General features: G+C 43.4%; 1 protein-coding gene across 11 annotated transcripts in view; it reads right to left on the bottom strand.

Moving 5' to 3' along the window:
• Nucleotides 1-25,333, bottom strand: part of LOC122532321 (transcription factor 12) — a 145,284-nt gene that overhangs the window by 119,308 nt on the left and 643 nt on the right. For 10 of the 11 annotated variants that reach the window (XM_043661014.1, XM_043661013.1, XM_043661011.1 and 7 more), the window contains exons 2-7: nucleotides 24,878-25,154; nucleotides 22,523-22,841; nucleotides 5,882-5,931; nucleotides 2,788-3,061; nucleotides 2,655-2,683; nucleotides 2,342-2,389 (exon numbers count right to left, since the gene is read on the bottom strand). In XM_043661014.1, coding sequence (XP_043516949.1) covers nucleotides 2,342-2,389; nucleotides 2,655-2,683; nucleotides 2,788-3,061; nucleotides 5,882-5,931; nucleotides 22,523-22,604 — 483 coding nt within the window. In that variant the 5' untranslated portion in view covers nucleotides 22,605-22,841; nucleotides 24,878-25,154. The remainder of the gene's footprint in view (nucleotides 1-2,341; nucleotides 2,390-2,654; nucleotides 2,684-2,787; nucleotides 3,062-5,881; nucleotides 5,932-22,522; nucleotides 22,842-24,877; nucleotides 25,155-25,333) is intronic. The other variant, XM_043661004.1, reaches the window with a different exon arrangement.

Consider the following 25,333-nt stretch of genomic DNA (forward strand, 5'->3'; position numbering starts at 1 on the left):
GATTCGATAAATTATCGATCGCCACGTTATTATCAAGAAAATTTGTTGTGTAGAGAAAAAAATAAAATTCATCGAAATTTAACTATAATACTTATAATACGTGACTAAATATTCTATATACAGATCGTTAAAATTTAAATGATGTTGATTTAATTTAATTTATTCAAGATAACAAAAATTAATGAACCGTAATTACGAAAGTGGTGTAATGTCGACATTTTGAAAGAGACGAAGAGGAAAAAAAGGAATTGAAATAAAAAATAGAAATACGATTTACATAAATTGAAATGAATAGACTTACGTGTCTCTATCTAAACAAAAATCAATATTAATTTCGTATGTTTCCAGTAACTGTAAAGAAAAAAAAGAAAGAAAATCAGTATTAATAAATAGTAGCAAAGAAACTTACTACCAAATTCTTCAGTGTTAGATTACTGCTAAACTACAACCAAGTTTTACAGATTGTGAATCACTTGACACTACTTTACTTGCTTAGAAATTATAAAATCACAGAAGCAATGTCTACAACTTGTAAAAAAAAAAAAAAAAAATGAAACTCGTAACTTGCAGTTACTCTCTGGATTTACACTAAGTAGTAAATTATTACACGACAGAATTCTAGCGATTTCAATTCAATCGTTTTGCAGAGTATGAAACTAAAATTGCCCAAGTGTTTAAATTAGTATAAATACACGATCCTTAAATACACAGATATAACGCTGATAATGCAGAAGATTAATGTTAAAGATTCGCAATGGCACGTGCATTGAAGAATTAATTGCGATCGATTACGTGTCGTTCGTGATACGAGAGAATTTCTTCGCCAGATCGTAGAAAGTCGATCTTTCGACGATTGGAAATAATCGACGTCGAGGGAGAGTGCGAAAACACCGCCCACGGCCCTTATCCGAACCCCCGTCGACATATTTACCCCTGTTTGCCGGGTAATCACGGAAATGGTAGTTTATTGACTACCAACGTGCCCCGAGTCGAATAAACGGCAAACAATCGCGCGACACGAAAAGAGGAAACGGAATTGTAAAACCTCGGTTATACCCGCAGATTTATCCTCCAATAAATCGTTTAAGAGGGGGGGGGGGGGAAGGAGAATTTAAACAAGCGCGAGTGCGTATATTTGATCATCGAGAAGCGATTTATTTTAGCCTCTTTTTCTCCGCCACTCGAAGGAGAATCACGAACGCGGACGACAAATATTTAACCTTCTCCTACATTGATCGACATTATATTCCATTTAACGAAAGCCCGGCTCTCCCCGTTCGCGTACACGCGTTACGTATTTTCAAGATTAATCTTCTTCCAAAGCTACGCTACGAATGGCGAAGATATTTTAAAATTATTGCTACTTTTTAAAAACCTAGTCTGTGATTTTTTTTTAACTGGTCTCAAATTTCGAAGTAAGAATCTCTGCGTGTGTCGTTTGAAGCTCACCCCCATTGCTGAACAAAATTGTTATCAAATCGAAATTCTAACAAACTTGGCTCGTTTTTAATGTTTAAATACTTGGTCGTCGAATTTTATTATTGTTTGTTCCACGTACAGAAGACTGGCGTGAAGTACGTAAGAGACTCTTGAACCTAAAAATACGAACGAAAAGCGAAAGTCCTATAAATCATCATTTTCCACTTCTCGATCTTTCCTTCGGCATAGCACCTCTTTTTTACAAATCGCGGAACGACAACTGTTAAAAATCTTCCCGTGCGAAGAACGTTATTAATTTTCGTAACTTCTCAAATTTCGCCTCCTTTTCTACGCGGTTCAATAAACTGTTAAAAACACTCGAATGCCAAGGGTTTATCGGCGAATAAAAACGAAATAACCACCATCGGCCGAGAAATGAAAATCTGCGCAAGGAGAACGGCCATTTCGATGGATAAAAAACGAGAAGCGCGCGACCACGGTGGATTAGGTTCACCGGAGAAACAGACTCGACGAGATCGCCGAGTTTTAACTCGAGCTTCGACTCTTGGTAAAATCATTATACTCTATAACTCGGCTCGTAAAGATTACGATCGTGAACGGGTCTCCCTGAGATCATCCGAGCGTCTTGCACGAGCCGCGCGCTCAAGAAACTACCGAGAGAGAGAGAGAGAGAGAGAGAGAGAGAGAGAGAGAGAGAGGAGGAGGGGGGAAAAAAGGAAGTGTAATTTACGAGCTAACCTAATTCCATCGTTTTCCCCGTTGGTGGCTTTTATCAATCGCGCCGCTGAACTCATATGGTCCCGATACGTTCGGGGGCCATTATCGAATCCCGATGTCGGGACAGGAAACACATTTACTATCGACTGGCATGCGTTTATCGAAACTTCTTTGAGTCACTCACCCAATGCTGCGTCGTTACCACCTCGCCGTCCGCTCCGTCCAAGGCCTGCTGAATATAAACCAGTACGAGATCAGTTTTCACCCTGATTTTAGGAATGCTACGTATACACAGTGGTAGTTTAAATGGAAATTGGAAATTAACAAGCAAGTCACAAGAATAATCTAAATTACTCTGAGAGTCTAAAAATACAAGCTACCGAGCTATTAAATTTCGCATTTAAATTTTAACTTTATCGTTGAATCATCGCGCTATATAACCGAACGTAACCATAACGAAATCCTAAATCTTCGAACAGAGGGAAGATGATACTTACGTCCTTCTTCCTCTTCACGGTTCCGGCACCTGAAACAAAATTCAACGATTTAACTTCTTCACTTCTCCGGTTTCTGATTGAACGATCTCTCAAAAAGTCGGTCTCTCGAGGAGAAGGAAAAGATAAAACTGACCGGCTGTCGAATTTGGTAACCGGGCTGCACCGTTGGTGCCGGCGGGTGCTGCAGGATTAGCAGCAGGGGTGGGCGTCCCCACGGAGGGCGGTACACCACGGCTTCCAAACGGGAAGTACGGCGAGTCCGGGGGGTAAGTGGCACCCTCGACACCTCCGCCGCCTCCATTTCCACCGCCGCCTCCGCCGCCACCGCCTCCGCCACCACCTCCACCTCCCCCTGGCCCCCCGCCTGGCCCTCCTGCCGTTGGACCGAACGTTCCTCCGCCATACGTCTGGAAAAACAAAATTGTCATCCTTACTTTCCTGTACGGTGACGCAGTAACCACCGTTCAACCCTTTTAGCAGCCCGATAAGACACGTCAGATTACTCTGCGATTATTGTCTCTTACTTCAACACTTTGAACATTTCTTTTCTTTTTTTCTTGTACATTTGAATATTTTCTTTTTGACATCTCCTCTCCGCAAAAGTAGTGCGTCTGCTGCTTTCTCACACGTTCTCTTTCTAGACGATACGTAGAAAAGATTGTGAGATGCTAAGAGGATTAAAAAGATAGATTTCAGGTTAGATACCTGAGCCAAAAACCAGATGAAATTTTCGCGAATTCTTCTCATAAATTTTTAAAAGTTTCAAAAGCATACAAAACACGCGAGCTTCGTGATAACATTTAGCAGGTAAATTTAAGAAAATATAAAATTTAGTAAAAATTAAAAGGAGTAGATAAACTTTAAACTTCGACCTCTATCTCTTTATTCGTTTATTGCAAAATTATAAATCTATCAATATCCGCAGTGTAGAAATCGGTAAATGAAAAGTTTCAATTTCGTTCTGAGAACGTTGCAAAACTAGTCAAATAAACAAAAGAAATTCCTTATTTTTTCGAAAACCAAGTCTATCATGCCACCGTGCCATTCTCGAAAATGACGTTCAAACGCGAATCAAAGTAATAAGAAATCAGCCTTGCACCCGCATTCGTCACGTTATTCCGATTTGACCTTCCATTTGTCAGTGATTACGGATATTTCACAGTGAAAAATCCGCCAGCTGAAAAATTGGCAGCCTTCGTTCTCTCGAAGAAATGTCTCGTTTTTCAAACAATTTCTTTTTCACCCTGTTACGTAAAAAGAAAAAAAAGAACACACAGTGTACACAGGCGAATGATGAATGCAAGGTTTCTACGAGGAAACGGAGATAGCAGTGATTTTTTCCACGGCGTCAGGGAGCAGAGTACGTATCTAATCGGCAGTCGTTAAACCATGCCTGATAAGAAGTATTGATTTTGATAGGTTTATTGAAGTCACCTTCTATTGGTTTCTTTCGACTATCTTCTTCCTCGTGTCTCTCTACCACTAATCCTGATCGACACGAATATCGATCTAACTCTTCCAAGAATTATTATTCACCCTTTTGCGTATGTGTCTACGTAGCTGATTAAATCTGCCAGCGATTGTGAAATTCTGAAATTGTCTGACCTTTGTTCTCTTTATAAATAAATAAATAAACTGTCGAGACTATATTTTCGATCAAGATTATCAAATAATAAATAAAACTGAAATAGAAATACAAACTGTTGCAATTGATCGGAATGTCAAGAATAATAGCGAGATAACAATTATGCAAACCTAGAACTGTTTCAATAATTCTGCACCACGTAATGATGCAATAAATCACGATAACTGCACTGCGGATTTTTTTAAGCATCCGCTCCGCCCAAGAAGAAAATCACGCAAGACAACAAGTTAAACTATCACCACGATCACCGTTCAAAGAAAAATCCGTCGGTAGAGAAAGAGAAGGTTAACTCGCGCTTCACATAAACTCTATCAAAAACGTTTCGCTTCGACCGTTCTTCCGGAAGCGTAACTAATTAGCAATCGCCACGAAGGTTACGCGAAGGCGAAAGAAATAGATGGGCAGTAAGCCACGGAGGAAGAAAGTACGAGGGACTTTATCCACACACACACGCACGCACACACATACACACACACACACTCGGATAACTTTTCATCCGAGCTCGCTTAAACTCGCTACCTCCCTCGGTTCCTTTGTTCGGTACAATGTATATATTAATATGTGCTCGTGTGTGCATGTACACGTACATAAGCGTATAAATACATCGTCGCGAACGAGGGAGAGCGTAAGTGATATTAAAGCCGGAGGTTGACGACGCTCAACCCTCGCGAAATTGGGTAATTCTTACATCCGAGACAAAATGAACTTCCACCGCGAATTAATCTCCTTTCTGTACAAAAATACGCCGCCCTCCGAATTCACGAAAGAGAAAAAAAAAAGTCACGCGTCAACGCGCACATGACCAGACTGGCGAGAGAAATTTTTATCGCCCAGTATAAATACTCGAAATGAACGAGAACGACGTAAATATATCTGAATGGTTGAATTTACTAACGATCAAAGGAAAGAAATTTCTAATTCGCGCGAGGAAATTACGGTACACCAGAGACTTATGTTAATATTTTCATTAAAAATAATTCAACAAATTCCGCTTGCCAGAGAAGTGCATAAAAATTCACGATCCGTACATACGTGACGTTCCTCACGAAGTTTCTACATTTCGAACGACTAGAACCGCGGGAGGGAGGAATTTTAAGAACGTTTAACGGATGCTGTTCCCTTTGTTACCGAGGACCTGAAGAAATTAAATCCCGGCTTTACGGATTTAAGCCACTCCGGAAGACAGAGGCGCGCGGCCAGTGTGTTTTTACCTCGGAGAATTTCCTCAACGCACGATGAGAACCGCTTTCCCCAAAAATATTACTCGGGCTAAAGTTTTGGGATTACGTTGGGAGGGGTAGCGACAAAGAGAGAGAAAGAGAGAGAGAGAGAAGAAAAGGAGTAACTTTTTCTCGGATAAATTTGCCTCTACGACTGTAATAATTATTGCGCTCCTGTTTCTTACGTAATCCTGCTTTATCTTAAGATTCGAAATGGTCAACTCTACATCTCTGGAGGAGAGGGAAAATTCACCTCTACCCCATGGAACGTCATCCAGTTTCTGCCTCGCGTTTTAAGAATAATCAACGAGTCGAAATAAAGAAAGAAAGAAAGAAAGAAGAAGAGAGGAACGAAGACTCACCATTCCGTTGTCCATTGTGGGGCCATACGGCGACTGGAAGCCTAGTTTTTCTGCAACAGAGAAGAAAATCGGGTTAAAATTCATTCGTCACGACAGGTCAGAGTCAAATCAAAGCTGGGGAATTTTTAAGCAATTTACGATTGACAATAGACTGCTCGACTCTCGTGTTATTAACAACGCGATAAATAACGCGTTGAGAGTTCAACAACATTCTAGCTTTCTGGTTTTTCAACTAAAACAAGTGTTGTAGATAAAATTTGTCTTTCGATACATTTATGTTCATTTCTCTCGTCAATGATACAGTTGGTTTTGTCAGATTGTCGCAACAACGCCCAGACAGAATGAAACGAAAGAGGAAAGGAACGTCGTAATTTCACGAAAACTAAGTAACAGATGGGTCGAATTTTAAAACAGCGACTCCTATTTACCATTCCGTAAATTTCGCGCGACAATTTTTCAACATGAGTCGAAGGCAAGCGGGAGTATCGAGAGTAATACTAATAACACGAGGCGTGCATTATTCGCAGAGTGGTTGGCTGGTCCCAACGAAAAAGAGGGAGCAGCGGAAATAAGACGAAGAAGACACGGGGCTGTTGCGGAACGTTGCGTCGCGGCAAGCAAGCGGACTCGATGCAAAATTAATGCCAGGCATAAATTCGCGCCGCGTCTTTATAAATCAAAACCGCGGATCGCGCTAAGAATCCGAGCACGGGATGCACGCGTTTTCCGCGTTGCGGCTGCGACGCATGCGGAATAAACAACGAGATAAACATTACGAGTTTGCCGCAGTCGAGGCTTCATCCGTTATTAATGCCCACCCTGTACGTACACACGCGCGAGTATAGAGAGAGAGAGAGAGAGAGAGAGAGACGAGAACGTGAATCTACGTGCGCGTGTCTTGCCAAGAATTTATGAGGATCGGCTGGATTTACCGATCTCGAAAACCGCCGTTCAAGAGTTCCGATTAATTTTAATTCGACAATATTTTATCCTTTATACGCTTTATTCCGCGATTCGATCATCGTCCCTCGAACTGCGTCACAAAGAATACGATCCAGCTAGCTTTGAATAGATCTACCTTGAACGAATCTCTGATCTTAGAACAGAGTACATATATTGAAATTTCTTCTCCCGTTTCTTTTTTTTTTTTTTTTTTTAAAGAAAAGGTCTAAAAAAATACTATATTATCAACCAGCGCAGAATACTGAACTAAATCACGAAGAAAGAAACAAGGATCAAAAATTTCTGAAATCATGGAGGGGAATGCCAACCAAGGTCCATTTTCCTGACAAGCCACGAACGATACTAGTTTTCTTTAACTCGATCAATGACGACAGTATCGCGGAGTAACGTAGAGACGTAGATCGTCGAGGGATAGAGGGGCAGAGACATTGTTGCCGTGAATCCGCGTGAAACACCGCTCGGACAAGGACGAGCAACTCCCGGAATCTCGTGGACCGGAATCCGTAGTAATTCTTCATCGAGCAATATTCGATAGAGGTGACGCCGGCAGGAGCCAACGTGGAAGACGAACTAGTTGTGACACGGAGGCCCGGTGCTCAACACTACGTCATAACGGTCGAGCTGGCTTGCACTTGGCTCTGAGGATGACACGATGGACCATGGTTTAGCTTGTACTTTGATGCATGATATTGCAGGACTCGGCACTGTACGCTTCGGCAAACATGTCACGAGCAAGCCGAAACTGTTAGGATTCATAGTTACCTCGGCCGATCGTGGCGTAGCTCGGACACTAGCCCTATCATCCACGCACCGCTATATCCGTTCTCTCTGTTAATGTGATATACCTCCTTCTGTACCACCCCCCCCCTCCCCCGCCTCCCTTCTTGGTCACCAAACCAGCTCTGAACTTTCAGCTCTTACAACTTTAGATAAGAGGATCGTCCCCCCTCCCCCTCCCACTCTCTTTCTCTCTCTCTCTCTCTCTGTCTGTCTCATTGAACCGATAGGTGAATTACTTGGAATAATTAATATCTCCCCCAAGTCACTGCTCTGTTTCATCCCCCAATCGCGATACCGATGGCTCGATCGTAGATGAATGTATTACACGCGCGGCGAAAACTACATTCTGTTAAATTATATATAATTATACGCCTATTGATATCACATTTTACGATTATACGGTTGATGTTTCAAAATTGTTCGTGCAACGCGATTAAACTTTTGCGCTGGAATGACGTGTCACACACGTCAAGAATCTTCTGTAGCCAAGTTGCAACATTTTCTCAGTTTCAAGTATATTTAAATGTAAACCCAGGCAAAACAAACGATAAGTTTGTTACTTCTTAATAATTTCTAGCCAGCGATATCAATACCGACGAGATAAAGAAAGCGACAAATTATTGTATACGGTCACTCGTTATGGTCCGCAAACCAGTTGCCAGCGCCCAAGTCGAAACATTCCACTCACAAGAAGATGCCAAACCTCGCGTAAGCGAGTCACCATCATAAATCGGTCAAAGTGTCCAGTCGATTATACGCGCAATAATTATTACAACGAAACAATAAACTTCAGCTAGAAATCGCGAGCGTGCAATCACGTATTCTGTGCAAGCGGCGTTTGCAACGTTTCTTGGCTGAAAGAGAGAGAGAGAGAGAGAAAGAGAGAGACGGAAAACAGGAGCGGGATCGCGGAAAGAGAGAACGCGCGCATCGATAGCGAATTACGCGGCTACATCCGGCGGCTGGTCGCCGCGATACCATCTACACGGATTTCGGCCGACATCAATTCGGCATTACAGCTCGCGAAATGCGCGACACAACCTCGAAAACCACGCGCCACGCCGCGTTGCGCGCGGCGGACCAGCGATTTTCAACGCGCGAGACACGACCGCGATTTCGTGGTCAGCCTACGCTCGGCGTCGTATATCAGCGCGACACCATCGAATTAGAATTATCTAAAATTATTTCTCCACCCTCGTCGATCGCGGTGTTGTTACCTCGCCAACATCTCTCCACACTTCGCCGCTGTCCCGGTCCGTTCCATTTCACTTAGGCGAAGCAAATCCATCGACATCGACGTGGCAATTCCGAAAAGTTCATCCGGATTGCCTGCGTACGTTCTTTCCGGAACGCGTCGCTGGCTCTGCGGACCGATCGATCGAGGAAAACACGAAAGTTAAACTCGTTTATATATATATATATATATCTACACCTTGTCTTCAAATTTCCCACGAATGTGGCAAATTTTTTACGCAGTATTGGACTATCTTTCACAGAGAAATTCAATATTCCAAAAATCTGCAAAATGCATGCAACGTGCAAAGTTTGGCAGATGAAACAATTCCACTTCTCTGATTATATTTACGAAAGCACGAAAATCAAAAAAAAAAAGAAAAAAAATACTGATAAATATAAAGTTCGTACCGCAGATATTTCACTACGAATTTCCACCGAATAAACGATTCGAATAAATAAACGTCAATCTGTGTATTAATTAATTAACAACCGAACAAGGTTGTTATTTTAAATCTTCGATTAATTCGCATCGTCAACGGCGCGTTGCAAACGCGCGAAATTTTCGCGGTGGAAAAAAGCAGCGAGGGGGCGGAGGAGGGTGGGTGAAAAAAAAATATCGGGCGAATATTACGGCGCGGCGGAAGTGCCGGACACTTTCGGCGTTGACGACCTCGTAAAAAAGCGCGCGTGCAACGACTAAGCGTCGAAAAACAAGCGCGCGCGCGCGTGAAAAAGGGAAAAATGGTCGAGAGGGACAAGGCGCGACGAAACGGCAGAGCCGTGTGACGTATAATGCGTATATTTGCATTTCGCGGTGCCCGGAAAAACGCAGTCACAAGGGCTCTCTTTCTCTCTCTCTCTCTCTTTCTCTCGCTTTGAACGTGATACACAGCTCGATCTCGCTGTAGAATCTTTAGACACCGAGTTTTTTAGCCGAGTGAAATGAAAGAACAGGTGGTAAAAATGCGGCTTAGGCCTAGCGAGGTTCGGGGTTAACGAACAAGGGTTTAATTAACGAGGCTCGTTCCACCGGTATGGCGAGCGTTGAATTTCCATGATTCAAGGACAATCGACGCGGACAGAGACGTTGAGAGAGAGACGCGATTACGCGCTCGATCGAACGTGCTCAACGTGCACCGTGGATTGAGTGACTATACTTTGAGCCTGGAATCCGGCGACAATTTGACCCCATCATTTTTTTCTTCCCCTCCCTTCTCGAAAAACGATCGGTCGCCTGATCTGCGTGGGTACCCTATCGAACTCTGGCGAAATTTCGATCCTTTTCGTTCCCATAATGAATATCTTCGATATCTTCGTGGTAGGTACTTGGAGCGTAAAGTCTGAGATGAAATTCTCCTGAATTTCTAGGGAAAATCGGTCAGCGTCGACTCTGTCGTTTTACTCGCATTGTCAGTGTTTCTGTCGTTGCTCGTTATTTCTTTGCGAGTATAATATCGTCTGGTCATCGAATTTACACAGTACACAGATTGTCTCATAACTGGTGATACGGTAGGAAGTGATTCTATGTAAAAAGACTTTTTAGTTAAGTCAAACTTCACAATTTATCGCGTACATTTGAATTTAGTTAATTTCGTGCCAGACAGGCGCGAACAATCGACACGAAGAAGTGTTCTGTGAGCGAAAACATGTGAAAAGTAGTAGAATAAACTTTTCTCGTTTGTGTAATTTTTTAATAAAGCACGTTTGAGTTTGTACGTTCCGTTAAGAATTGCCTTGGTTGCTTGATACATTTTTCAACTCGAATAAAAACTTTATTCTATTCTTTTTATTTATTTTCGCACATACAATAACCTCCTGTTAATTACTGCTTCTCGTCTAATTTTTAGATAAATTCAAGTATACTTGACAAACTTTCAATTAGCCCGATTATCTCGAAAACGAAGAATTTAATGAATAAATTTTATTCTTCTTCACGAGAAACCACCTGCTACTCAGTTGTACCACTATTTATGGGATATACATAAAATCGCTTTACTTCTTTTCCAATCCAGTTTCCCAGTGATACCAGTTAAGATTAAAGATTCGGACTGTAAAACATGAAACAAAAAGTTGCCCGTTGCGTTGGTTTTCGGCGAGGACGCGGTTTCACAAAGCAGAATCACGAGCAATTTGCCGTCGAGTATGTGTAAGATCGAAAAAAGAAAGCTGCTGGCCGAAATCTGGCCGATCGAATTTCTAACGTGTTGTATCACCACCTGCTGAGAGCACGATTAACCCAAACGTAAACGAACGCGGAGAAAAATCCCGGCCAAAATGTGCCGAGACAACGGCCAGCCAGGCTTGTAAAAACGGTGAAAGAAATAATGGAACACCTGCGCGCCCCGCGAGGGTTTAATTCGATTATCTTCCTCGAATAGTCGCTGCATTCCTTTATACGTCCGCGAGTGTAAATTTTAACAGCCGTGCTTGACGGTTTCATCGCATTCACGGTTCATGGAATCAAGACATCATCGACATATTCCGGAAAAACGAGACACCGCTGGCTAACGAAAGTTATCCAGGTTGCACAATGATTTTCGTAAATTTAGTTCTCGTACGGAGATAATTAAGCGTAAATAATTAATTTACGAAGATGATCAGCATGGCTGTTGTAGTTATATAATAATAATATAATTATAATATTACAACTATTCAAAATATTACACAATAAGTCTACAACAAGCGCGATGTTTTACATTTTAGATGTTTCATATATTTTTGTATATTTTTCCATCCTTTGGCCATCGCTACTAAACTGTTCCACCAACAACCTAATGGAAAAGAATTTAATAAGAAGTGGAGAAGAACGACGACGCCAGGAAAAGGGAGGAGAGACCGTGGAATTATAAACGCACGAAACCTGCGACCCCTTTGGATATCACTTTTCTCCTTCTACCGAAATCCTTTCTTTCTTTTTTTCTGCCGTATTTGCGAGACACTCGATACATAGACTTGCCGCTGCGCAGACCCACGCACCCCGACGAGCTATTTCTATGGGAGAATTCGCGTGTGCACCGTCGTGCCGGTGCACGATGCCACGCGACCCAAAAGGGTGTTGTTCCAGAGTCTCGCGTGTGAGGAGAAAGAGAGAAAGAGAGAGAGAGAGAAAGAAAAGGGGAAGAGAGGAACGAGAGGAGAAGAAGGAAGAAAAAAGAAGTTCGCGGCCGGCAAAGAATAGGGAAAGAAGAGGAGGGGAAAGGTTTACCACCCTTGGGGCCCTCGACCCCAATAGTAGAGGGGGCACACGCACCAGAGGGAGGAAGAATAGAAGAGAAAAACGAAAAAAAAATGTGAAAAAAGAACTCAGGTAGACACCGGTGCTCAACCGGAGGAACGGGCTACGTCCGTATCGAATCGTTCGATCGTCTTTTCACTTCAATTCATTTCATCGTATTTATAACCCTTTAACGCGTGAATTTCGTTGAGAATTATCATGTCCGCGATGTTTGCTGCTACGATTCGTTACTTTAATTTATCGTCGAGAAGAATTTTTAGTTAGTACGCCCCAAGTTTCCAAGCTGAGAAATTTCGAGAGCTCGTTCGCAAGGCCACGGTGTAACCAGCGGACTGAGAGTAATCGGAAGAGCATGCACACCGTACAGTCTCGCGTATAATATCGCCGGCACTGCAAACCGCAGCACGTTACACGCGCGTATGCATACATGCAAGATCCGTGAATCCTACGGGTGACGAAAAATACAGAAATTGAAATTGCCGACGGGCGACTTCTTCGGATAGGGGCAGAAACGTTGCAAAAACAAGACTCGGTTTAGGCTCGATGCAGATGCCGTGTGCAGAAATGACGTGTCGCGTACGTGTAATTGCTACAAACGTAATCGACCGCAAGCAACCGATACATACCCGTATCCCTGTTCGTTTTTCCTTCGTACACCGCGTCTCGCAAAGATTCGATTTTTACGCGAATAGCTTGGCAGGCAACTGGCTAAAAGTAACAAATTGAAATCTAGAGCAAAGTTCGACTATTTGATTTTGAATCGTATCGCATAAAAACTGAAAACGTTTGAGAGTGACTTTGATCGTGTACTTTGATTGCGAAACACAAGAATTATTGTGCAAAACACATGGACAAACGGGGAAGGATCCTCGACGAAACTCGTTCCAGTTCCAATCAACTAAAACTTATTCCACGATAATGAGCGCTCAGGGTGGTTCAAATCTCAATCAGAGAGTCCGGTGCGAATAATTTTCGAAACCGTTACTTTCCACGACGGAGCAACACCCAGGAGCAACAAAAATTCCCTGGCTAAAGAAAAAAAAAGAAAAAAACCAGCAGGCCAGGGGCCGGTACGTATTAATGCGAAAAGTCGAATCGAGCGTACGATTCGCAAGGAAGAACGAGGCTGGTTCGAGCGTGACGTTTCAGATCGCGAGGAAAGGAAGTGCTTGCAAGAAGAAAGAACCGAGCGAAAAAGAGAGAACGAAAGAAAGAAAGAGAGAGAGAGAGAGAGAGAGAGAGAGAGAGAGAGAGAGAGAGAGAGAGAGAGGGACGAAGGAAGAAACAAAAAGAGGAAGAAAAAGAAAAAAAGAAAAAAGAAAAAGGAGGAGACCGTCCGTTGCGGCGTTTGGAAGTAAACGGAACAGCGAAGGTGTATTTTGTTGAGGAGAAGGCTGGCTGCCACGCGACCATGGGTCGCATGGTGGGGATGCCGTGGTGGCAACGGGCCCCGCGGGACCAAGAGGGCTACGAGTTAAAGCAAAAGGGACCGAGCCGGAGCGGTAGAAACGTGGACAGCGAGCAGAAGAGATAGAGAAAGAAAGAAGGAGGGGAACATAGCAGCAGCAGCGGCGGCGGCAGCTGTCGCTGTCAGTGCCCCCCTTCGTGTTACCCTAGAAGGGGCCCACCGGAGGACAGTGGCGCAGACCACGGGGGCTCCAGTGGCTCTCAAACACGTTACCGTCTCGATCTCTCTTTCGAGATTCGTTTCTACTTTGTCTAGATTTCTCTGGAATCTTTGAATATCAAATGAATAAACGAAGGAATATCAAAAAAAAAAAAAAAATTGTTGAAAAAGAAAAATTACTGGAGAAGTGTGACTCGAAGCGGAGACACTTTTATGTCGACTCGAGTTTTACTGAAATTCTGATCTTTTACTAGACGAATAATCAAGAGATAATTGTGGAGCGAGATTGATAAAGAAAAACGATCTGAAACCTTTCTAAAATGGATTGCCCATCGGAGGAGAGTATCCTTCTGTAAATGCTTTTTGCTCGTGTCTCTCAAGCAACGACAAATGCGAACGACGTAATTTAGAATTTCAGGTGTAACTGTACCTTTGAAACTCTTCTAAGACACTAACGCTGAAATTTCTCTATTTACTTGCGAAAGATATAAAATTGTACAAAGATCTGCAGCCTGTCGGTGAAACTATGGAATATTTCGTACGACACATCGTGAGATCCTCGCGAGCCACTGCCCGCGCGTAAAGAGCGAACCGAAGCGAGGCACGTTCGCAAGATCCAGCCAAGGCTGCCGAGTAAAAGCGAGAACAGGTCGCCGATTGCACCGGGCGAAAACGGTGAAAACTGGCGAGGTGCGCGCGTAAAATAAAATAAAATCGCGAGGGGAAAAAAAAAAAAAAAAAAGAAAAGAAAGAAAGGTGGCAAAGGTGCGTGCGTGTGCGCGAGCGCAAGCGCTCGTGCCGCCCATTGGCACGTGGCGTACACGTGCTCCGGTTTCGCGCCGTCTCTCTTTCTCTCTTGGTAGCCGTTCGCACGGCTAGGTTTACGCGGCTTTTCATTCACGGGTTCACGTGAACCAACGCGGCGCAAGAGGACCACCAGGAGCATTAACGTTCGAGGCAGGAGCAAATCTTCTGCATCGCCTCGGGGTTGCGTTCAACAGGTGAGACGTCGGCCGCCATTTTCGCCTCCACGTTTCGTCGGAACACGCGTTCTCACGTCGATGCCTTGCTGGTTTCTTTGCCGCCCCGAGTGGAGAAGTAACGGTGGAATGCACCGAAGACAGTTAATTCTCGAAATTAACTCCTCTAATAATGGACGAACACGAAAGTAGAAAAATCGCGAAAAGAAGGCAGCGCGAATAATTTGAAATTGAGTTCTTCAGCCTCCCTCCTTCCGTTCAAAAACGAAAAGGCCAAAGACGACAGACAGGGAGAGCTGTTGTTTCTTCACGAAACTTACAACCGACCAAGACAAAAATCGACGAAAAATCGAGTGGCAGATAGATCGGAGGGAAAATTGCAGGGCGAACCACCAACGCGAGTTCGATGGACGAAACTGACCTGTGGAATCTCGCGGTCGGATCAGACTCGTGAAATTCCAGAGAAATTTTCGGTGAGTCGTCTCCTCGGCCAGGCCATTGAACGTCGGAAAGTGACGCTGGTCGAGGACAGTGGCACCTGCCAAAAAATCAGAGCCCCCTTTTCGGCTCTGGCGCCAGCAGCCGAATGCACATTTGTTCGAGAACCCGGTGTGTGTCGCGTGTACGCGCGTCTGTACACACGGATATATGCGTCAGAGAGGTGCGTACACGTGGGCCAAACTTAACGAAATCTGGCCAGATGTCTATTCCAAACCGTGGTGCAGGTCGGCGCGGCCGTACAGACCCACCAGCGGCGTGCACTTTGCGTGCACTTGTGCAAAGCACCAAACGTCAATGTCTGCACACGCCAAAAGCTTTTCGCCGATTACGAGCGCGCGCGCGCGCGCGCGCGTGCACGATCACGATCTGTTACAGGTGGCATCGTTCTTCCTGCCCGGCTCAAATCGGCCTGCAATCAATTTCTTCGTCTCTCGTGCCGAGAGACCGTGCGCCGACCGTTCCTTTTCTTTTTTCGCTTCTTTTAGAAAGTGCAGCTACTTTTGGAATCACTGCCGAGAGAACGGGAGAACACGAGCATCCACTGTGTGCAGCGAATGCAGCGTTACCTATTCGAAATCGAACTTTTTCTTGTTAATCAAAAGTGACTTGATCGATCGTCCCGTACATTCGCGTCGAAGATTATTGACTACACAGTAGCTACTTGTTCCGATTTAAATAAAATTTTTTCAATATTTGAATGCATAGTTTTTAAGTAATACGATTGAGGAGCTAAATTTTCCAGTCTGACGAAGAAGAAACGACACAGAAGGAAGAAGCAAGTTGAGAACGGTGGACTCTACGCCACTGGGACAAGAGGATAGCAGGATATGGTACTTCGTAGGGTGGTTTCAGTCAAACTACCGAGAGATTCACTAGTCGTCTAGCGAACGCCGTCTTCTGCCAAGCAAAGACGTTTCTTTCCTCCACAGAAACTATAGAATTAAATAACATGTGTGAATCGGCGACGGAAAATCCAACGGAAATGTACCACGATCTCGGACAGAAAAAGAGAGAGAGAGAAATTCCGAAGCTGAAACTCGGAGGTCTTGGATCGGGAACGATGGCGCGCAACCGATCAGCGAAAGGGAACAAACAACCGCCAAATACAGAGAATCGCGATGAATCTTTTTTATCGGCGCGAGAGTCCCTTTTCGGTAACCCAGTTCTCGCGGTGGCTAATGGACTTTTGCTCTTCGGCTCGCGAATTCACGATACTCGAGCGAGAAACGCGGAAAGAGCGGAGACACGAGATTGCTGGCGAGAAAGAGAGAGAGAGAGAGAGAGAGAGAAGGAGAATGGGAGAGAAGCGGAGAGTTTCAGGACGATGGTGTTTCACGCTGTGGCAAATTCATATCGACCATAACGGGAACGCGGCGAATGGCGGCGTATGTACGGTAACGAGGGACTTGCATTAGTCAGGAATTCAAGTCGCACCGTGCGCACTCGCCCGGTTTCGCCAACTTCTCGAACCCCTTTTGCACCCGTTCTCCACCATCGAACCCGCTAATCTAGTTCCGGAGCTGAAAAGTAAATCTCCGTTAAGCTTCTAAGGTCTAACCTTCGGTCCCACTGCTCGGCTGCTTTAGATTTCGGTATCTAAGACGACGGTAAAACGAAAATTCTCGAACATTTTTCTCGATAATATTATAATAGATATTCGTCGAGTCGCCGGATCAAGCACGCATCTTCGTACGCAACTTCGATAACCTTACACACGATCGAGAGACGCACATTCACCTCCGACTAAAAAAATCCAACGGCATATTGAATTCGCAGTCGTATCACAACACGCTGGCATCATCTTGTATACAAAACGGCGTACAACTCATTAAGCATTTTATCGCGTCGCGCATTTTTATCTGCGACACGATAACGAAACCCCGCGGCACAAACTGACTAATATCTACGCAGATTTCGCGAAGAACGCAGAAAGAGGGATCTCGCCGCCGGTTTCGAAACGAAAGATAGACGCAACACGGAGAATCATTTCTCGTCGAAAAAAAATCACGATAAATTGAAAAGTGAACGCTCAAACGATCGCGAATTTTTCGCCAACGATATCGCGACATAATAACGTTTCAGAGATAGTGCGGCAGCTCAAGATCTCCGGCGTGACCTATCGACACTGACGTTTGTTACATACGCTGTACTATCATCAACAGGAGTTAGACGAAATACTAGAAATATTGCTCGTTGCTTGATTTATCTACGTTTCGTATATATCTCTACATATTTAAAAAAATTAATAACAACACTAAAAGAAAAACACTGATATTGAACGAGTAACTTTAAATTGAATATTAATACTAAAAGTATTTTCTCTACTGATTAATTCTGCGCGCTAATTTTAAGAAGAGACCGAACAAACAGCAGAACGAAACCAAAGAGTTAAATCGCGACTCAGGATTTACATATGGGATTCCATTCCCAGAAAAATTCAGATTGTGTGACTTGGTACAATTCGATGTTCGGTGAAGAATTTTCTCAACGTGCGAGATGCTGAGACCATTACTTTTTCCGAGCGTTTCTCGCACGAGAACGAAACGAGAGACGGACGAATTCGATACGAGGTGAGGAAGAAACGATCACGATCGAGAGAATATGTACGCGCGTGCACAACGGTGGGAGGATGCTCGTCGGTGGAGAAAGGGATTCGAGTTAGGGCGTCGGGGGATGAGGGGTCGAGGCCGAAGAGGGGTGGAAGCAGATGCTCATCGGGCCCCTGCTGTAAATGTAGATTATGCTCATCCTTGATTTGTGTGCGCGCGCGCGGGCGCGCGCCCGTACATGAAACGCACTTTGGACTTGGCCTTCCCTAAGAAGAGAGGATCGAAAAGTTTCGTAGCCGAACCCGCGGCAAACTTTTTCCCTGATTTACTTTCAGACCGAACTACAGCTTCCGGGACTTGGAGCTACACCAAAGAATAGCAGCCAGAAAGACCCCGTATCCTCTCTCTCTCTCTCTCTCTGTCTCTCTCGTGGCTTTTCGGATAGTTCGTTAACGAGTTGTTGTTCGACAACATGTCGTGCCTGGGATTTTCCAAAAATGAAAGAAATTTGGAAAGAGATTCAAAAGCCTTGGGAGACTTCTCCTTTTTAGACAAAACATTGGCGAATTTTGAATTGGATAGATCTTTCGATGAAATTGTCCTCCGTGTAACGTGGTAACGAGCAACGACCAATTGCCAATTGTCAACAATTCTCCTGCAGTTTTGAAGCAAATGCAACAATTGTCCCAATTTCGACTCCCTTGGTTGGTTACAATGCTAGAAAGAACTACTAGACTAGTTGCAGCAAGTTTCGCGTCACGTTTGGACGTCGCATTACATTTTCATTCGCTCTGTTGCGAAAATCATCCGCCTTGTCCACTCGGGAGTATCATCGAGAATTTTCATACGCGAGCCACTGCGATAGCGAGTCGTGTGCGAGGCGCGTGTGCGTCCAATAAGCAAGACGAGAGAAAAAGGAAAAGAGAAAGAGAGAGGGAAAGGAGGGAGAGAGAGAGCACGAGGGAGAGAGAGAAAGAAGACGGCAGGAAGACAGGAATATAGTGGGAGTGAGAAAAAAAAGAGAGAAAGAGAGAGAGCAAGAGGCAGGTGCATCACGGTGACACTCCCTCGATAATTCTCCTGAGAGAGAGAGGGAGGGAGGGAGAGAGAGAAATAAATATAGAGAGCGAGAGAAGGAGAAAGGTAGGGAGAGAAATAAGGCAAAAAGGGGAAAAGAGAGAAATCGAAGGGTACGCGGGATGGAAAGAGAAAGGAAGGGAGGAGAGCTAAGTCACGAGTGTTGTGTCTGGAGCTCGTTTATGGTTGTTCGTTCAAACTCTCTCGCTCCGGGGAACGAGAGAGTTTCAGAAATGGCGCTCTTGGGTCAGATCGAATCAGCCCCGTTTCCCTGCGAGCAGGTAATCCTTGTAATACCGGCAAGTCGCGCGAATTCGTCGCTACCGTTCACGAGCCGAGGCTGACGATCGCCTCGAATTGACGATTTCGATTTTCCAGTCAACTGTCGAGAAACTGCGTCTTACTCGAGAAAATAGCCTAGCCTGAAATTGAGAGTTAACGGGACGTTTTAAAAAGTTGAGACCAAACTTGGGCAACACGTTACAGTACTTGCCAAAATGAGCAAACATGTCTGCACAATCGAAACGCTATGCTGCAATACGTAGATGTCGCATAATTTTACTAACATTTGTGTATTTTTGTGTTTCCTATAAATAAATAAAGTATTCCAAAAAAAAAAAAAAAGAAGATATTCGAAGAGATGTTGCAAACACGATGGAGAGGAACTGCAGAAAGTCAAGAGCTTTTTTGCCCATATTGACGAGTACTATGTACACGTTCCTAAAGTACAAACTTCAACTTAATGAAACAACTTGTATATTCATCCATGTTTCGTCGATCAACAATGAATAATGAATGCTCGTGGAAATTATTTGCTCTTAGGTAAGCGCATCGCGAAGGGTGAACGCTTTATTGGTTCACGGTTTCCCGAAACAAACTCCGCTTCAGGTAAATTTACTCGTGAGTCACTGTCTGATAATTTTAGATCGAATCGAGCATCAAATCTACGGGCTGGTGTTTCCGCGGCATTGCGTGCAATTTCGAAAATCGTTTTCCCCGTCTCGTGGCGCGAGAACCTTGAATGATATACCTAAGTCCCATCAACGAAAGCAACGCTCGAAACGAGCTTCTCCCGAATGAAAAGAAATATTCGTAGAACGTACATTCGCGAAAACTCGCGTGTGCATGTATTTTTAGATACTCTTGCACTTGAACGATCCTGACCCCGGTGGTTATTAAATAATGAACGAGAATTTGCGGTCTCGCTTAAACTGAAGAAACGCTGGATGTTCTTTGAGTCTCGTTCAGATGAAGCCAAGCTAAAGCACGACTTCGAGAAAAAGTGATTTCTAATTCCAAGAGGATCTCTCGGGAAATGTAAAGAGATCAGAGGAGAGAGGAAGTGATTTAAACTTGAAATCCATGTATGACTTTCAACATATTACACGAAATACCATTTTCATTTCAAAATTTTCTAACTCAAAGTTATTGAAACACTGATGGCTTTAACTAATGGTCGAAAGAATCTCAACTCTGTGCGACATTTGGAAACACAATAATTCGTTAACTGCGAGGTTGAAGAAAGTTTGTTGAAATTCAAATGGCGATTTTGATCATGTAAAACACGTGTTCAACTTGGAAATCAAATGAAAAGGAAATTTGATAAAATGATATTACTTGACAACGTACTGAACGTTTCCCTCTCAAAAAAAAAAAAAAAAAAAAAAAAAAGGAAATTGTCGTGTCTCTCCCGTAGCCTTGCTTCAAGTCGAGCAAGATACAACTAGCAATTTTCCGCGGTCAATTAGTACGATAGTTTCAGAGAAAATTTCGCTCTGATAATGAGAAATTTCAAGCTACTCGACTTCTGATCGCCGCCGAGTCCAGGTGACAAAGTTCAATTTGAACGAAGCTGTACGTCAAATCATACACAACGTTTCCAACCGAAGTGGCAATCGTTGAAATTAACAGGGGGCCGAAACGAGCGAAGAATTAACTGGATTGTTGGCAATTGGTGGCCGCCTCGTCCGAACAATTGTCGCTTAACGAACCCGACACCGGCGCGTTTAAACATCGGGAATATAAACGAGCAAGACGACGATCGATCCCAAACAATCGGCACGATATTTTCGAGATTGCTCGGACTACTCTTCAAACATCGTGTAAAACTCGACACGTTGCCCCGGCCGGCGAATCGTATATCTAATCTTCGATTAAACACACGAGCTCGCCGCGTGTGTCGACACGGACACATCGCATCAATCCCTAACGCATGGCTCGTCTAGCAAGAGAAACGAAAACCGTTTAATTCGGATAGCGTAGCTCCAAGTATACATACACGTATGTACACGTAATACTTTGACGACACGAAACATTTCGTTAGCGGCCAGAGAGCGCATTTGGTTGGGAGAAGCGGTGCACCTCCAGCGTTTTCCAAACAGCATCCGCAAGCTAAACAAACAACCGAGACTCGGTTGACCAACTACCCCGAGCGACGAGCAAACAGCCGACTTTACAATTCCCTTTGACCGACAATTTTCCCAATGATTTCGTGGTCGCCGCGACCGACGAAAACTGCCCATTAACCTTGTCGCCGAGGAATCAAAGCTCAATAATGCCACCTTGTTAGATAGATACGACGTGATTTTCGAAAACAGATAAGACTGTTCGATCGCGAGATAATCTAACCAGTGATTGGCTCTCGATCGAGTGACATGTGCCTGGGACTGACTTGCGTTAAAATATTGTCGTGAGAAAAGGAAAAATAGAAGAATCTCTCTTAATCACCGGCTCGCGCAACGAGAGACCAAGATGCTCTCGCGGTGAGTTCCTTTTTCAAGCAGGTGTATGAATAGGAGAAAATGAAAAAAAAAACGAGAAAGAAAGAAAGAAAGAAAGAAAGAGAACGTACGTACTCTCGAAAGACCTCTCGAGGCTGTGCGCGGAAAGATCCCGATTTATAGTCTTCCTCGCATTACGTTCGAACGATTAACCTCTAACGATTCTAGTGGCGTCGCGGAGAGGACACGTGGTACGTGATCGAGACTCGCCCAATCAGGGACCAACTTTTGAAAACAGGTATCGCCACAACGATGAACATCGGCGATACGCGAAATAAATAGCAATCTAACCAACGTTGTTCGCCTCGATATTGTTAATCGTGCAGATGCGTCGCAAATATGTCACAACAGCGTGAACCGACTGAACGCTGTTGCATGTGACAGCGAGAGTGAGGGAGCGACAAGTCTCTGGTGGTGTCTAGGTTATGTCAACTATATTTCCAACGTCTAGCGCGTTGGTTCGATACGGCATACGAGCAATATCGAGCAACAACGAGAAAACAACAAGCAACGATGCATAAAGCACAGAGAAGAGAACTGATCTCTCTAGCTAGGGGTTAGTTCACTACGACGGGGCAGCACTGTCCAAAGCACTGACAGGCAAACCAAAACACAGAAGTGAGCGAGAGTCAGTTGAGAGAATTGTTCGGCACGGTTCGTCGACATGGTCGAGAGTACGATCGACCGAAACACGACACAGGTGCATACCCTAACCTTCGTTCGGGACGATTTGTCCGACACAGGGCTACCACCGGGAAGCGACGCTTGCTGGATTTAACGCACGGTGCTTTCGCAGAAGACACTAGACACAAGAGACTCCGTCGCTCTATTATTCACACGACACACACACAGCACAAAGGATTCTGCCGATTCTTTGTCTAACGGGTATTGCTTCGTGGCTGACGACACTCACCGGGATGCTTGTTGGCGATCTTATTGAAGCAGTTCTGAAAGACCTCGTAGAGATGCATCGGCTCGTCGTCGCTGGCCGCCATGTTTTCACGAGACGAGAAAACGAGTGGACGTTCGTGGTCGAGGCGAGTGGGCACGGTTTCGCGGTGTGGCCGCGCGTGGAGCCACCCTCCTCCCGGAACGGTCACGCACACTACTGAACCACGCCGCCTCACCGATGCGGCTCTTATAGCCCATCAGTGGCGCCACTCCTTCCCCGTTCAGCCGCGCCACCGTCGCTACGCGCTCGTTTTGAATCTTATCCTCTCCTCTTTCGACACCTTCGCAAAAAATACATTTACCATTAAGCAATTAACAGTGATCGTCACTGTACTTTGTATCTTTGTTATTTTGTTAATCGATCCGACGATCGTTCGTATATTTTTCTTTATTAATAATAATACGATTCTAAAGTATATAAACGAGTTGTATAATATAATCGAGATCACGGCCCCTGAAAACTGAAAGAATCCAGGCGCTCGGTTACGGTGAAAATTTTTATTCACATGTTGCGAGTACAAATAATTGTACAGAATAAAATCTATAGTCCGGATGCGTATGAAACGTACAATTAAGATTGAGTTTTATTATATTAATATAATGTACATGGTTTCTCCATGTTTCGCGTATCGACAACAGTATATACATAAAATTAAAATCCTAAATTGTATTGAACATTATCGTTGTTAGAGATTCTGAAATACATATATAAGTAAAATAATATCTAGATGTCAGTAACGTGATCATACGTGCGCGTACTTCTTACGAGCTACGAGACATATGACAATGTTATCGCGTATCGAACTTTAGTAACGTTATATCGTGTTTCTAAACTCCGGCAAAATCGGAATTTTGTGGAATTGGGTGAGATATGTCCTCGTAATCCTGTCGACCAAAGCCTAGAATAAAAAAACGTTCATGAACCTCTGTTCCCACCCCATTTAAATTGTAACAAAACCATATGCACAACAGAGAAGGATGACACAACGCAGTGCGCAGTTCAAAATAGTTGCAACTGAAATGCATACACGTCATAAACAATTTGTATCAAGCGCCACATACTTAAATACATATTTGAATTATGCGATATGATGTGCATATTTGGCAAAGAAATGTCATGCACCTACTTAAAGCACAATATTGAAGAAGCAATGAAGGCCTACAAAACATCTGTATCCAATGTATTACTGACCCATTGCAGGACTCGTAGTGAACATTGTGGCTAAACATCCACCTCTTGCTTGGCCTATTCGCAGAAGATATACGCTTGTAACGATGCGAACAATCATGTTTATGATCATAATTGCTGCACTAAACTTCTCAGATGGATCTACAAGTTTGTGCGATCAGACAGATATATCTTCTGTATAAGAAGGTTAATCAACAGTATAATTTATCAAGCTTTAGGTATTAGTCTTAAATTCAATAATCAAGTGGCAACAACTTACATGTTGTTGGGAAATAGACTGCTAATGTTATTATGTCAAAAAATATAGAAAGTATATTTATAAAGAGTGCCTAAAATATATAATTCTGTTACAAACTCATATCAGTATTGTATATTATGTATCAATGGGAAGATGCTTACAAATTGCAAAGGTTCATCTGATTCAATATTGTAAATAGCCCATAATAAGCAGATGAAGAAAAGAAAATTGTAAAACATTACAGACTTAGGACACCAATGTCCCTGAATGCTCCTAAAAGTTCATCGTTTAACAGTTTAGTGTACGAATGCATTCCACGTATTGCAGTGCTTTGTAATACTTTCTAAATTGTACATTAATATACAGTAAACAAAATATTTATTCTTACCATGTTACTAGGACTAAATGAATTGCAAATATCACCTGAAAAAATCCGACAAGATCATAAAACATGATCTCAAAATGCAAGTGAATAAAATGTTTCTAGGCAACGGATACTTGAAAATGCAATTGCGGTACGGTAACAACCGCCTCGATAACACGAGAAACTTGTCAAACGGGTTATGGAATTGTTTCATTACCGTGCCTTTACATAATTCTGTTTCACTTTTTAGGAAAACATGCATCATCGAAAGGCGTTACAGTAAAGCGTCCGTGAAATGCAATTACAATTTCAAAGGATCTGACATGTGTTCTCATAATCGAACACACTGGATATCGGACAGAAATAGTGTCACGCAATCGCACGGGCGGAAAGCGATAACAAAGCAAAATAAATGAAAGAGAAGTACGACGTGCAACGAATTGTACTTTAAAGAAAGAAGCGAATGAATCTAGAGTAGGATTATTCAAGGAAGTGGCAAATTCTATGTTGGATCAACGATATTTACCTTTAAGGGGAAATGAGTCAGACTAGACACGTCCGGCATTTTTTAGCTTTCAAATTTTTTTCTTTGACTTGCTCTAATATTTCAGATTCTTTGCTTTTGCGACAACTGTTTTCAGGTACTTGTCAAACGAAACAGAGTGTTATTTGTTCACGATTACCAAAATATTCGACAAACTTCTTCCTCCTTGTGTTCCATTGATGCAACACAAAAGGAATACTGTGCAACGACATTTCCACAGCGACATCTACACATCACACAACACCGAACTCAGCGCCATCTATAAACGAAAGACACATAAATCACTTAAACTAAGAATTTCAAATTTATATAATAATTTTAATATAATACTGTCCTGTATTTCGATCGAAAGAAAAAAAAATGCAAAATTTACTCCGAGTTATTAATAATGTATTTCTATGTTTCGTTCTCGTGAAAATCAAATGAAAAAAAAACCAT

This window comes from Frieseomelitta varia, unplaced genomic scaffold (assembly GCF_011392965.1).
Source record: "Frieseomelitta varia isolate USP_RPSP 00005682 unplaced genomic scaffold, Fvar_1.2 scaffold_447, whole genome shotgun sequence".
Taxonomy (NCBI): domain Eukaryota; kingdom Metazoa; phylum Arthropoda; class Insecta; order Hymenoptera; family Apidae; genus Frieseomelitta; species Frieseomelitta varia.